We start from the raw sequence: 13,551 nt of genomic DNA, 5'->3' as shown, positions 1-13,551 counted from the left end.
CCTTACCAAGACGCCGCCGCCGGGAGAGTAGAGGCAGGTGGGCGGGCGGACAGCCTTTTCCTAACCTGTGTTATCGTGCGGCGCCATCACCAAGTAACCTGATCTCCGACCCGCCAAGGAGCTGCTTCCCTCCGTCCCTCCTTCAGTCACCCCGCCTGCGCACCCTTTCGTCCCCTTACTCTCCCCCACCTTCCTCGCTCTCTCTTCGCCCGCACCGGACTCGAGGCGTAGGTTGTAATCACCAGCCTGTCTTCGCGTCTCTGCCATAAAGAGTAAAAGCTTCGTTAGTCTACAACTGTCATCACTAGGCGCCCTCAGTTCATCTCTCACCCGTTCTCAAGCTAGCCACTCACTCAGGCCTTGTCTATCACCGCCGTTAACAGGACTGTCTTCTCAAACCCCAAGAACTCCTATCATAACTATTCAAAGACCACAAAAATAATTAGTTGGTTCTCATGGACTTTTTTTTTCTCATTTGTGATGCCGAGTCCTTGTTAAACTGTTACTACCTTCACGAAAGCGCTCCTTAAAATCCCAATCACTTCCAGTACACCTTGTTAAAAGTAATCACAATGAGAAGACGAAACATTTGAGGATACGATGCAGAGAAACATTTCATATATCACGTGTTGTGTTCAATAAACCCCTTTTAACTTCCTTTTATGGTCAGATCTGTCAGTGAAATTAGATGGAAGGCTGCAGCGGGAGGTGAACGTGTGTTTATGCGTGTATGTCAGTTCGTGCGTTCGTTAGTCCGTATTCGAAGTGATCCAGGATGCGTCGTTCACCAAATGACCGCGTGGTGAAGTCTCCTGGGCGTTGCTGGGCCGCCACGCCACGCCACGCCCTCTTCCTCTCCTTTGTCACTGCTTACCATTCCCTCCTCGCCTCCATTCCTCGCCATTCACACCAGTAACCACTCCCCTTCCTTTCCTTCCCGCCACGAGTGCTTGAGCCATCTTCCTTTCCCGTCTGATAAGTTCATACCAAAAACCTGCATGTCTCAACACTAAGCACCCCTCCTTGCAGTAACCCAGCCAGTGCCTCCCTTCTCTTATCTAGCTAGCCTTTCATCCCCTCTCCTCCTTCCCATTCCCCTCACCCTTCACTCCAGCCTCCCCCTTCCCTCTCCTCCTTTCCCCTCCCCCAACCAACCCTTTCCCACTTCCCTCCCACCATTGGCACCACACACACGCGCGGCGGCCGGGAGGAGTGCGTGAAAGGCTTCATTAGCGGAGTTGTGGGCCGGAGCTGTTTCCTCCAACGTCGATTATTTTGGGTTTTCCTCGAGCGAAAACTTTATAGTCGGCGGGAACGGAGAGATGGCTGGGCTGTGGCGGTGGTTGTGGCGGTGGCTGTGATGGTGGTGAAGGTGGAGTGTATTCTCTCTATCTCGTGCTCCTCCTCCTCCTCCTCCTCCTCCCGGCTGCTGTGTTACTAGGTGAGAATACTGCTGCTGCTGTTTCTCTCACTCTTATTTCTGTAGTTGCTTATTTCGCTTTTTCTTTTTAGTTTTTTCTTCATCTTTCTCTTTTTTTCTTTTTTCTTTTTCTTTTTTCTCACCGTCCCCGCTGCCTCACTAGATCTGCAGCCTCCCACCCACTTTCTCACGTCTGATCTCTTTCTTTTTTGCTTCGTTTTCTTTTTCCTCGTCTTCTTCAGGTCGTTCCTCCTTCTAGACTTCGTGTCCTAGTTCCATTCATTAGTTTCTCCACGGTTCTCTTTTCTCCTTCGCCCCTCTTCCTTCGTACTTCTTCCTACTGTTTGCATCTTCCCTCCTATTCATTTTCAAGTTACTCCGACTCATTCCTTGCTCCTTCCTTCCTTCCTTCCTTCCTTACTTACTTACTTCTAAGTTTTCTTTTCACCTCCCTCATTCCATTACTTCACTTGGCCATTTTCCTTTTCCTCCCTTCCTTCTTGCCATCTACAACTTAGTCTCCCACGCTTTTCTTCCTTCCTCTCTCCCTCCGTTCTTTCCTCTCTCTCTGCTTTTCATCTTACCCCTCTCCTTTACCTTATTTGCTACCACTTCACTCATTTTTCTCTCCTTTCTTCCTTCATATCATCCACAACTCCTTCCTTCCCTCCTCTGCCTCCTTGCCTCCTTCAGTTTCTCCCTCCCATAACCTCTCCTTCGCTGCTTCCCTCACAGGGCCTCCTGGGGATCGAAAGAGAGACGAAGGGGAGAGAAAGGAAGGGGGGGGGGGGACACGGTACGTACAGAGAAACACACCCCGTAATTTAACTTTTTGGGGAGGGTAATTGGCACCGTTTGTGTTATCCGGACCCGGCCAAGATGAGGGAGACGCGAAGGGGGCGCAGGGGTGGTACAAAGAAAAATAAAAATGATGGGGGGGCGAAAGGGAAGGGAGGGAATGGTGGAGTACTGTAATAATAAATGGTAGTAGTTTCAAGGGGAGGCAGGGTCTTTGTAATTGAAGCTGTACGAATGGTATTTGTAATAGAACCCGAGGATAGAAGGAAGAGAAGGAAAAAGTAATGAACGGGAATATATATATTAGAGGGAGAGAGGGGGACGGGGAGGGAAAGCGAGGGAGAAAAGAAAAAAACTAAAGAAACCGAGGATAGAAGGAAGGGAAAATAATACAAATAAGGAACGGGAACATATATATTAGAGAGAGAGAGAGAGAGAGAGGAGAGAGAGAGAGAGAGAGAGAGAGAGAGAGAGAGAGAGAGAGAGAGAGAGAGAGGGAGAGCAGCTAAAATAAAAATAAAATACTAGTGTGTGTTACCAAGGGAGGAACTTTAACGAAAAGAAAATTGGAAAAAAAAAAGAAGGGAGGAGGGAAAACCAAATATAAACACATGAAGGAAACTCGAAGCAAGAAAAATTCAAATAAAAGAAGCAGAATGGAAGTGAGAGGAGGAATAGAAATGAAAGGAGGAAGGAGATGGGATGGAGGGTGAGTATTGCCGAGCCGAGAGGGAAGAAAAAAGGAAGAAAAGAAATATTCCATAAATTAGACGCAGGGAGAGAGAGAGAGAGAGAGAGAGAGAGAGAGAGAGAGAGAGAGAGAGAGAGAGAGAGAGAGAGAGAGAGAGAGAGAGTCCGTATCTCCCAATTTACAACTCTCTTTTACTCCCTCAGAAATATTTAATCACAGATGAACATTAAACTTTCACTGAGAGAGAGAGAGAGAGAGAGAGAGAGAGAGAGAGAGAGAGAGAGAGAGAGAGAGAGAGAGAGAGAGAGAGAGAGATTTACACTTCAGTGGCTACACAATATTTTTTTAACAGTACCACAAATAAGAGCGTCCGAGTCTCTCTCTCTCTCTCTCTCTCTCTTTCATCCCTGTTTACCCTCGAATAAAAAAAAGATGATAATAATAATGCAAACCTTTTAATCACCAGTTATTACAGATTGAAATATTGTTACCGAGTTCATTTGAGTGAAGAGGTAATTGTCATTTTTATGTGTATGCTTTTATGAGTAAGTGATGGTACCTCCCCTTCTCTCCCCTCCCCTCTCCTCCCTACGCCACACTGTCTCCTCTCTTCCTCTCCTCAACTCTTCTCTCCCTATACTACACTGTCTCCTATCCTGTCTCTCCTCTCTCTCTCTCTCTCCCCTCTTCTCCCCTCGTGGCCTGTGTTGGGGAGACAGAGGATGACGAGAAAAGGGAGAGAAGAAAGAGATACACTTATGGATACTATTTCTTCGTCAGATCTCGTGTGTGTGTGTGGGGGGGAGGGGGAGAGGATAAGGATAGAGGAGACGAGGGAAGGGAGGAAGGGAGGCAGTTAGTGGGCTAACAAGGAGAACTAACAAGCAGAGTAATCGCCAGGGAGTTGGAAGGAGGAAGAGGAGGGGGGAAGATAGAGGAGGGGGAGGAGGAAGAGGAGGAGCGCAATAGGGAAAGCCAGCGAGAATTGGATGGAGAGAAACACACACACGCACACACACACACGGGAGGGGAGGAAGGAGAGTGAGAGGGGGCCGTGTAAGGACCGAAGATGTCATTAAGTTTAGCAATTCGAAAAGTTTTAAGCAATTAGTCAAATTAGATGCAATGACGTTAAGTGCTTAGACCGAGTGATGGTGGTGGTGGTAGTAGGAGTAGAATTTTTTACGTGGTAGTGGTGATGCTTGGATTACGGAAGCAGCAAGGCAGTAGTAGCAGTAGTAGTAGCAGTAGCAGTAGTAGCAGTGGTGATGAATAGAAAATAGAGCTTTTCATCACGAGCACATTCTGTAATGGAAGCAATTCACATAATTTAAGGATAAACAACAATCATGGCGGACTAATGAAAGGAAATGTCTGTGTGTCTGATGAATGAGCTGTTTTTTGGTATGGTGGAGGTGGTGATGGAGGGGGGTGGCTGTAGTAGTAGTAGTGGTGGTGGTGGTGGTGGTGGTGGTGTTGACTTGTCAGTGCTTACCCGCCATCAAAGTGCTGTTGGTGGTGTGGAGGAGGAGGAGGAGGAGGAGGAGGAGGAGGTGCATCAGCGTCAGGAGCGCAGACAGTAATGAGCGTGTGTTTACTAGTGAGCGTCTGGCGGTGTTTGCCTGTCCGCTGGCGTGACTGTCTGCCTGTCTGTCTATTTTGTGGATATTTCATTTTTATTCCCCCTTCCTTCCATCCTTCCTTCCTTCCTGCCATGCATCCATCTGTGTGTCTTCATTTCATCAGTTTAAACTTTACGGTCCGTGATTATCTTCCTTCTTTCCCTCGTAAAAGATGACGGTAAAACAAAATGCTTCCCATCCAGGTGTGTCTTTCTCTCTGTGTGTTGTATGCCGTGCTTCCATCATCCTTCCTTCCACCTGCTTCCCTTCCTTCCCTTCTTCCTTTCGCTCGCCTTGTTTATTCTTGCTTCCCTCATTCTTCCACCTGCTTCCCTTCCCTTTCTTCCTTTTCCATCTTTCCTTCTCTTTTTTTTCATTTTCCTCGTCTTGTGTGTTGTGTTTTTCTCATTCCTCTTTCCACTTGTTTCCTTTCCCTTTAACCCTTCCCATTCTTCCTTTCTTTTTTCCTTTCGCTTGCCTTGTTTATCCTGGCTTCCTTCATTCTTCCTTCCACTTGCTTCCCTTTCTTCCTTTATATTTTTCCTTCCTTTCTTCCTTTCGCTTGCCTTGTTTATCCAACCTACCCTCATTCTTCCTTCCATCTACTTTCTTTCCTTCCCTTTCCTTCCTTTCCATCATTAAGTCCTCTTCTTCCTCACCTCTCCATCTCTGAGACAAAGACTGGAAATGGGAAAAATAATTAAATAAAAAAATATATGGTTTACTGTATAGTTTAATGCAAAGTTTTCACATTCATGAAATCTTGATGCTGAAGAAAGGTCGAGAAAAAAAAAACTTAATACGTACGTTTATCTATTCAAACTTTTCTCTTTTTTTTTTAATATCAATCCAAGTATCTTTTTATCTTGCTTTTCTTCGTTTCCATCAAGACTTTCCCCTGTAGTGTAGAGCAGATCACAAAAAAACAGTACCTTTATCTATTCAAACTTTCCTCTCTCTCCCTCTCTTTCATATCAATCCAAGTATTTTTAGTTTATCATGCCTTTTCATCGTTTCTATCAAGACTCTTCCCTGACGCTGGTGTGTAGCATTCCCCGGGGCAGATCTCCCGCGTGCTGGTCGCCTGCCTCGCTTCCCCCTCGCGCAGCAGGAAGTTTAGCCCCGGCAGACTATTTTCAGAGCTTAGTGTTGGCGCTTCTTGAGTTGTATCGTGTGCAGGGATCGTCTTTTGTTCCGAGAGGCGGCAGGAACTTCGAGGGTATTCCTCTTGATGCACCTCCTTCCTAGTTCCTCCTCCTCCTCCTCCTCCTCCTCCTCCTCCTCCTCCTTGATTCCTCTCTCGCTTCTCCTCTTTCGTCGTTCCTCCCTTGTCCGTTCCTTTCAGTGCAAACCTGGGGAAGTGAAAGAAACGTAGGAAAATATGGACCTTTGCGAAATCCTTGAGCAAACGCGTATTTCTGAGAGAGAGAGAGAGAGAGAGAGAGAGAGAGAGAGAGAGAGAGAGAGAGAGAGAGAGAGAGAGAGAGGCAGGCAAGAATCAGCGAAGCGTTGCTAATGACAACGATCAAGTGTTTAAGTAAAGAAACTGGTGATGGACTTCCCGGCCTCCTGTCCTCCTCCTTTTCCACCTTCACCACCTCCTCCTCCTCCTCATCCTCATCCTCATCCACTTTTTTTTTTCTTTCTCCTCCTCCTCCTCTTCATTTATTCCTGGTTCTGGTCATTTCCCTCTTCTGTTTAGCCCAAGTATTATCTCCTTTCCTAACTCCGGCAGGGAAAAAGAGAGAGAAAGAGATAACAAAAAACAAAAATACAGTCCTGCCATTACTTTGTCATGTAATAGCATTCACGAGTATTATCCTCAGCCACTAGCATTACATCCTTACCTCTTTTCTTATCGCTTCTTTTTCTTCCTTTTTTTTTTTTCTCTCTTTTTTCTTCACCCGGTCCCCGCCTCACCATCGTGTTCTCATCAACTTTTCATTATCACTCAGTACTCTTTATCGTGTCACCTTACCGGTTTCCCAGCCGCGCCCCCATTACCCAGACAAGCCCCTTCCGCTGGTGCCGCCCGGTATTCAGAGTCCCGCGCGCCAAGTTATAGGGTTAAAGGGATTTTGCCTGGGAATTTATTTAAGTGCTCGCGTCCGTAAGGTAAGAGGGCGAGGAGTTGTCATTAAGTGCGCTGGATGGGGATGGGTGTGCGTGTGAGTTTCTTTCATTCACTATTTGTTGGTCTAAAGATTAACCTTACTCTGGTGTTAGGAGTGGTAGCGTTCACATTGCCTGACCTTTTGACATCACAGCTTTCTTTTTTTTTTTTAACTTTTTTTTCTTCTTTCGCATCTGTTTGCATCATGTTTTGTTTTTCTCCTGTCGTATCTCGTTGTTAATGCTCTCTCTCTCTCTCTCTCTCTCTCTCTCTCTCTCTCTCTCTCTCTCTCTCTCTCTCTCTCTCTCTCTCTCTCTCTCTCTCTCTCTCTCTCTCTCTCTCTCGTTTTTTTTTTCTCTCAGTTTTTGTAAGAGAACATGAAATAGGGTAGAAAATGGGTAGAGAAGTCACATTTCATTCTTACAAGTATATTACACTTCTTACCTCTCTTTCTCTTCTCCCTCATGTTGCTGGTTTGGGAAGTGACATAAGAAGGACAAATAGAGAGATAAGTGAACCGACTAAAAAATGTAATAATATTGTGTCTGGCAGTGTATTAGCTTTTTGTATGGAGGAATAGAGATGAATGAAGGTACTGGAATGGAAAAAAAAGGGTAATAATATTGTGTTTGTAATGAAGTGACTTAGGTGGAGGAATAGATAGAGAAAAGGGAAGTAAGTGGAAGATAAGAAAATTGAGTGTGTGTGTGTGTGTGTGTGTGTGTGTGTGTGTGTGTAGTACAGTAGCTCTTCATCTACAGTTTAATTCACACACAAAAGATTAATCCACTAACCCTCCTCCTCCTCCTCCTCCTCCTCCTCCTCCACAACCATCCGTAACCCCCAGACCGTCAAATCTGCACCCCACTCCTCTCTCCACCCAGCCTCCCAAGTCCTTCGAAGCTGCTGCGGGGCGCTATTAGTTAAGAAGACCCAACCATCTTCTTTCTTTATCTTCCTCAGTCTCCATTTTCCTTCTGTAATTTTTCTGGAAGCGGCGGCGAGCTGGACTTGAATTTGATGCTTAGTTTATTGATAGGAAGAATATGGACATGGTCTACGAGTGGAGGGGGAAGTGGAGAAGCAAGTGAGGTCGCTGAGAGTACAAGTGAAGAGGACAGGTGAACAGGTTAAGGAGGATAGGGTGAGGTAAGAGGACAGGTAGATAGAATAAAAGGAATAGGAGAGCAGGTGAATAGGTTAACAGGAAGGAAAGCACAGGTGAACAAGGAGGATAGGGACAGGTAAACAAGGTAAAGGAATCGGAGAGTAGGTTAACAGGAATGACAACACAGGTGAATAAGGGCTGGAGGAAGAGAGGAGGAGGAAAGATGCTAAGAATGGAAAGGAAGACGATAGGATTGAAGGAGGAGGAAGAGGAAAAGGACACTACTGAGTTATTAGTCGAAGAAATGCAACTGCAGACACGCGAATGGCAGACGTACCCCGTGTGTGTGTGTGTGTGTGTGTGTGTGTGTGTGTGTGTGTGTGTGTGTGTGTGTGTGTCATCCGTTTTCCTCCATCTCTTCCTCCCATCACTGAAGTGTTTGTCTTTCTCTTCCTTGTCCCTTGTTCCTCTGCTTCCACCATTCCTTCACACCCTCCTCCTCCTCCTCTCCACGCTCCACTCCCCGTGCAATTCCTTCCCCTCCTCCCCCCCTCTTTCCTCTGCATACCGCCCTCTTCTTTCTCTTTCCTTCTCATCCTCTTTCCTCACTCCTTCCACCCTCGCGCCGTCGCCAAGACAACCAAGCAGGAACGTGTTTATAGTTCTTGATTTCTCTTCCCATGTTCATTTAGCATCACCGTTTTGCATTCACGAGTATCTCAGGGTTTTCTTTATTTGTTGAGCTATAAATAAAATACGTAATTAAGAGTGGAGTAAGATAAATGCTTCGGTGTTTCTCTCTTTATATATGGATGTTGTAATGAACGAAAGGCGACAAAGCAAAAGAGAAGAGGAAAAGAAAAAAAAGAGAGGCTGTCAAGAAAAAATCGCGATGGGTTCCCTGCTGTAGAAAGTTTTAAAGGTTTTATTGCATTGTTGTAAGTGGTGTAGCGTGGTGGTGGTGGTGGTGGTGGTGTAGATTTTTTTTTATACTACTACTACTACTACTACTACTACTTTACTTTATTTTATTTTTTTACTTTATTTGTTCATTATATTTTTACGTTTGTAATACATTCCGTCGTGCTGGTGTTGTGTTGCATCGTTTAGCGTTCCGTTGACGTGATGGCGGTGGTGGTGATGGTGGTGTTGGTGTCGAATCAGCCACAATGCAGAGTTGTTACGCCATCGCCCGCATTTTGTTTGTCGCAGCTGAAGGCAGATTATTGAGCCCCGCACACATGAAAGAACTCCGATAATTATTAATCACAAAAAAAAATTGCACCAAATTGAGATTAATTTATATTTATCAACATTCATACGTGATCAAAGGCGATGCGGGCTGTGGCGGTGGTGATGGTGGTACTGGCCTGCTAACTCTCTCTCTCTCTCTCTCTCTCTCTCTCTCTCTCTCTCTCTCTCTCTCTCTCTCTCTCTCTCTCTCTCTCTCTCTCTCTCTCTCTCCGCCAAGTTCTCATCTCAAATTTAAATATCTACCAAACTTTCTTTTCTTTTTTACTACATATCATCGCATTAAATTTTACATAAACAGTTGAATTAAAAGGTAAATTTCAGGACCCACGTTGAAAGATGAAAGTTGATGGATAAAGTTGCGGACGAGAGACACTCCTCCCACCCTTCCTGACACTTTTTTTTTTTTATTATTCTTTTTAAGGTACTGATGGCGAACTAGTTGAGAAAAGTTGACGGGAGGGAAAGAGAAAAGAGTGAATTTACTGGGGTGGGTGTGGCGGGGCGGGGCGAGGCGAGGCGGAGAGAGTGCTGAGAGGCTAAGTACAAGGAGGGAGGGTACGGGGAGGGACGGAGCTTTCAAGAGACAAGACTGAGGAAAGAATGGAGGAGGTTCGAGTAAAGATTGCGAAATTACTTCACCGTGTTTGAAATATAGGACCAAAAAATTTGCTGTTTGTATTTCCTATTGCTGTGTTGTCAGTAGTTGTTCCTTATGGCAGCGGCGTGAGCTAATCCTGTACTGTCTTTGCCCCGGAGTGTGCGAAGGTTGGGGTTAAGATAGCGAAAGTACTTGACCGTCTTTGAAATACAGGAGTGAATACTAATTGTTCGTATTTTGTGTTTACTATTTGTGTGTTGCCATTTAGTTATTATCCTTGATGGCTGCATGAACTAACCCTGTAATGTCTTCTCTCCGCAGTGTGCCCGCCAGGAAAGTACAAGGACAGTGTGGGCGCCGACGAGTGCCGCGACTGTCCGGAACACAGCGCCGCCGCCCACGCCGGAGCCTCAGAATGCCGCTGCGACACAGGCTACTTCCGCGCCCCCAAGGACCCCCGCGGCATGCCCTGCACACGTTAGTACCCCTTAGTATCAAGTGTTCTTGTGTATTTATAATTTTGATATTAAATGTATAGATGTGAAACTATTAAAGTAAATACACGATGTTTTCCTAAATGATGAATAGGTTTGTCATTGTTTAGGTTATGGACCGTATTCGGAAGCACTTCTTCGCCACACTGCGACTGCTTTCAAAGGGCTCTGCTATAGTTTAAATTACACTGGATTTTAAGGGTGTTTTTTTTTTTTTATTGTTCAAGGGACATTCTTATAAAATTTCCTACATTATTAACAGGAGAAACACTTGAGAGCCCAGCTAATCAACTGTGTGTCGTTTGAAAATAGTCGTGGTGAGAGAGCAAAGCGTTTCAGAATCCTGGCCTGTGTAACTTCAGTAATGATGGCACATGGAATCACGATTGAAACTTTCATTATTAACTTTTACATATCCCTCATCAGGTCCTCCCAGCAAGCCACAGAACATCACGGTGAATTTTGTAGACCAGTCGACAGTGATCCTGGCCTGGCAGCCGCCGCTCAACGAGGGCGGGCGCACCGACACCTTGTACCGCGTGGTGTGCGACGCTTGCGGCAGCCACGTCTCTTACTACCCGCCGCAAATGGCAGATGTAAGCCACTGGAGAGCATTGTCACTATATCCTCACCATCTTGATACAGTATAAGGAGCTACATATTTATTTACTTGGCTAGTTAGTTATTATGTATTTATTTATTTATCTCACCATCTTTGAATGTATCTGTGTATTAATATAAAAGAATATGGGTTACATACATAGTTATAATTGCTGCAAGCCACTCCAAAACAACATAAATATACATCACCTTGTTAAAATGTATCATAAAGTTCGGCATTTATTTATTCACCAGTTTATATGATTTTTTTTATGGAATGATATACTGTAAAAAACATGAAAACTTTGAGAGTCGCATTCTATTTCAATATACTCCAACACAGCATCAGATTAAACACACTGCAGCATGCAATACAACTAAGTACATTACACTACCAATCCATTACTGTTGAGTGTCCACCACCCCACACACAGGCAGCCCAGGACTGACTAACACTGTATCTTGCACCACAGGAGAGGTTCAACGCCACGCAGGTCACCATCAGTGGCCTCAACCCCGTCACCACCTACCGCTTCCAGGTGTTTGCCGAGAATGGGGTATCCAAGCAGGCCCCTGAGGCACAGTACCTGGACATCACTGTCACCACTGAGGCATCAGGTAAGCTGCCCACTGTCCACCACACACTTAGCTGTCCCGTACCTTTGAGTCGCAAACATAGGTTAGTTTGAGTACTTGCACTTAATGGCTGAGGTGTAACCACTTATGTACATTATGAAAGAAGATTTGGACAGTAGTTTGTTTTGCAGAGGAGAAGCAAAAAATACCACATGTTTTTTCATAATAGTAAATATATAGGACTTACAACTTTCTGCTTAGATTCAAAAGTATTATTAGGTGTTTGTAAATATGTATTTAAGAGATTACCATGTACTTTACCTCACTTGTTGAATACGTAGTTGTGTAGTGTAGTGATTGTGTGTGCGATGTAGTAATGTGAGCCTTTCCTTCCCCGGACCAAGGTCGCTTTATGGTGATTGGCTACGAGGCTGAGGGTGGGTGAACCGTCTCCTGGTTAATGCTTCTCCTCCTCCTCCTCCTCTCCTTTCTGTGCCTTCATCCCTTTCCCTTCCTCTCTCTCACACTTCACAGTAGAGACTGCCACTCACATTGATCTTTATTAACCCTATTTGTGTATATTATTTTATGTGTTACGTACTTAGATATTTTTGTATATACCATATTTCTCTCTCTCTCTCTCTCTCTCTCTCTCTCTCTCTCTCTCTCTCTCTCTCTCTCTCTCTCTCTCTCTCTCTCTCTCTCTCTCTCTCTCTCTCTCTCTCTCTCTCTCTCTCTCTCTCATGCATTTTCAGTGTGATAACTACAATAATTGTTATTCAAAATTATTAATTTATGAATGATTTCATTATCCGTAGTTATTATTATTGAGCAATTTTATTGAAAATATTAATGTTCATGCATAAGTGAGATACATCTGTACATGTTGTTCAGTGCTCACAGAAAGAGAGAGAGAGAGAGAGAGAGAGAGAGAGAGAGAGAGAGAGAGAGAGAGAGAGAGAGAGAGAGAGAGAGATTATATTTTAGTGTGACTTCGTTTTATTAAAGTGAAAGATATTTTCTCAGTGCACATATCTCTCATCTCTACCTATCCTTTTCTTCACTCTTACTGCTTTGCATGCTTTAGGATTATTTAGTAGATAAGATTATTTTGAAGGAAACTTCATTAAGATGTATATTTATGAGTTACAGTGTTAAGAAAGAATTTTAGCTGACAGAACTAAAGGCTTGTGTTTGCTTTGTGTTGGAGACACCATTGAAGTCTTTGCAGGGTTTTATACTATTCTAGTTTTCATTTGTCAAGAGCACAGCAGAAATACTTGAGCTACATAAACCTGTTCAGTCTGACATTGGGCTGTTGGTTCCAATTCTGTATTTATACCACACATTTTTTTCTCCACCATTTGTAACATCCTGCACTTCTTATTCTATTATTTCTCCCCCTGACCACTGTAATAGTAGGATAATTTAACCTCCATTGTACATATGATACCATTAAATTTTCAGTAATATATGTAAAAATCATGTGTATGTAGATGGACATCTTCACTAAGGAATGTTTCTTTGAAGTTGATATAACACATTCAGTAACTCTTAGGGGAACTGAATTACTCTTATGAACATGAGCAGGGAGTGACGAGACTGACCCAATGACTTCTCCTGCAGTGCCCTCCACAGTGAGCAATGTGCGGGTGACCAGCGTGAAGAGCACAGAGATTTCCCTGGCTTGGGATGCTCCTAGCGACCCTTACTCCGACATAGAGATGTATGAGGTAAGGAACATGTGAAACAGTTAAGTATACCAGATCATACCATACAGTTTATGCCTTAATGTTATAGTACAGTTCTTTTGTCCCTTTCACAGGTAAACTCTCAAACTCCCTGCCTTCTTCTGTATTTCTTCCTATGACTTGAAGTCTTTCTAGAGTGAGGTCTCAAGATACTTCTCCAACTTTGGATAATTCTTTTGGCCCTTTTTTCTTTAGGGATTGGCACCTCAGTGGGCCTTTTCTTTTTTCTATGTAAATTTTATTGTTCTTGGCCAGGGATTGATCCTTTTGCATAGGAAAAGCTGTCATATCTCATTTTGGAACATCATAAAAATTTGGGTAATTTATGTGAAGGTGGGACAAACTTTGAGTCACAAGAAGTATTCACTGGAACCACTGACATGGAAGTGTGAAGTGCAGAGCCTTAGACACTAGAAATATAAGAACTTCCAGGTCCTAAGATCACTTTTGGGGCCTTTATATCTCTGGTCTTTCATACTCATAAATTTTCTCTCTATCATTATGTTTTCAGAATCCAACATCAACT

The 13,551-nt window shown here is 44.1% G+C and overlaps 1 protein-coding gene across 14 annotated transcripts in view; it reads left to right on the top strand.

Annotated features, from left to right (window-relative positions):
• Window positions 1–13,551, top strand: part of LOC135103402 (ephrin type-A receptor 4-A-like) — a 49,515-nt gene that overhangs the window by 19,165 nt on the left and 16,799 nt on the right. For 11 of the 14 annotated variants that reach the window (XM_064009570.1, XM_064009569.1, XM_064009579.1 and 8 more), the window contains exons 4-8: window positions 9,926–10,081; window positions 10,525–10,694; window positions 11,172–11,316; window positions 11,679–11,711; window positions 12,901–13,007. In XM_064009570.1, coding sequence (XP_063865640.1) covers window positions 9,926–10,081; window positions 10,525–10,694; window positions 11,172–11,316; window positions 11,679–11,711; window positions 12,901–13,007 — 611 coding nt within the window. The remainder of the gene's footprint in view (window positions 1–9,925; window positions 10,082–10,524; window positions 10,695–11,171; window positions 11,317–11,678; window positions 11,712–12,900; window positions 13,008–13,551) is intronic. The other 3 variants (XM_064009572.1, XM_064009571.1, XM_064009580.1) reach the window with 1 other exon arrangement.

The sequence above is a fragment of the Scylla paramamosain genome, chromosome 9 (genome assembly GCF_035594125.1).
Source record: "Scylla paramamosain isolate STU-SP2022 chromosome 9, ASM3559412v1, whole genome shotgun sequence".
NCBI lineage: Eukaryota > Metazoa > Arthropoda > Malacostraca > Decapoda > Portunidae > Scylla > Scylla paramamosain.
Note: the sequence above shows the minus strand (reverse complement) of the source record. Positions and strands in the feature narration are given on the sequence as shown.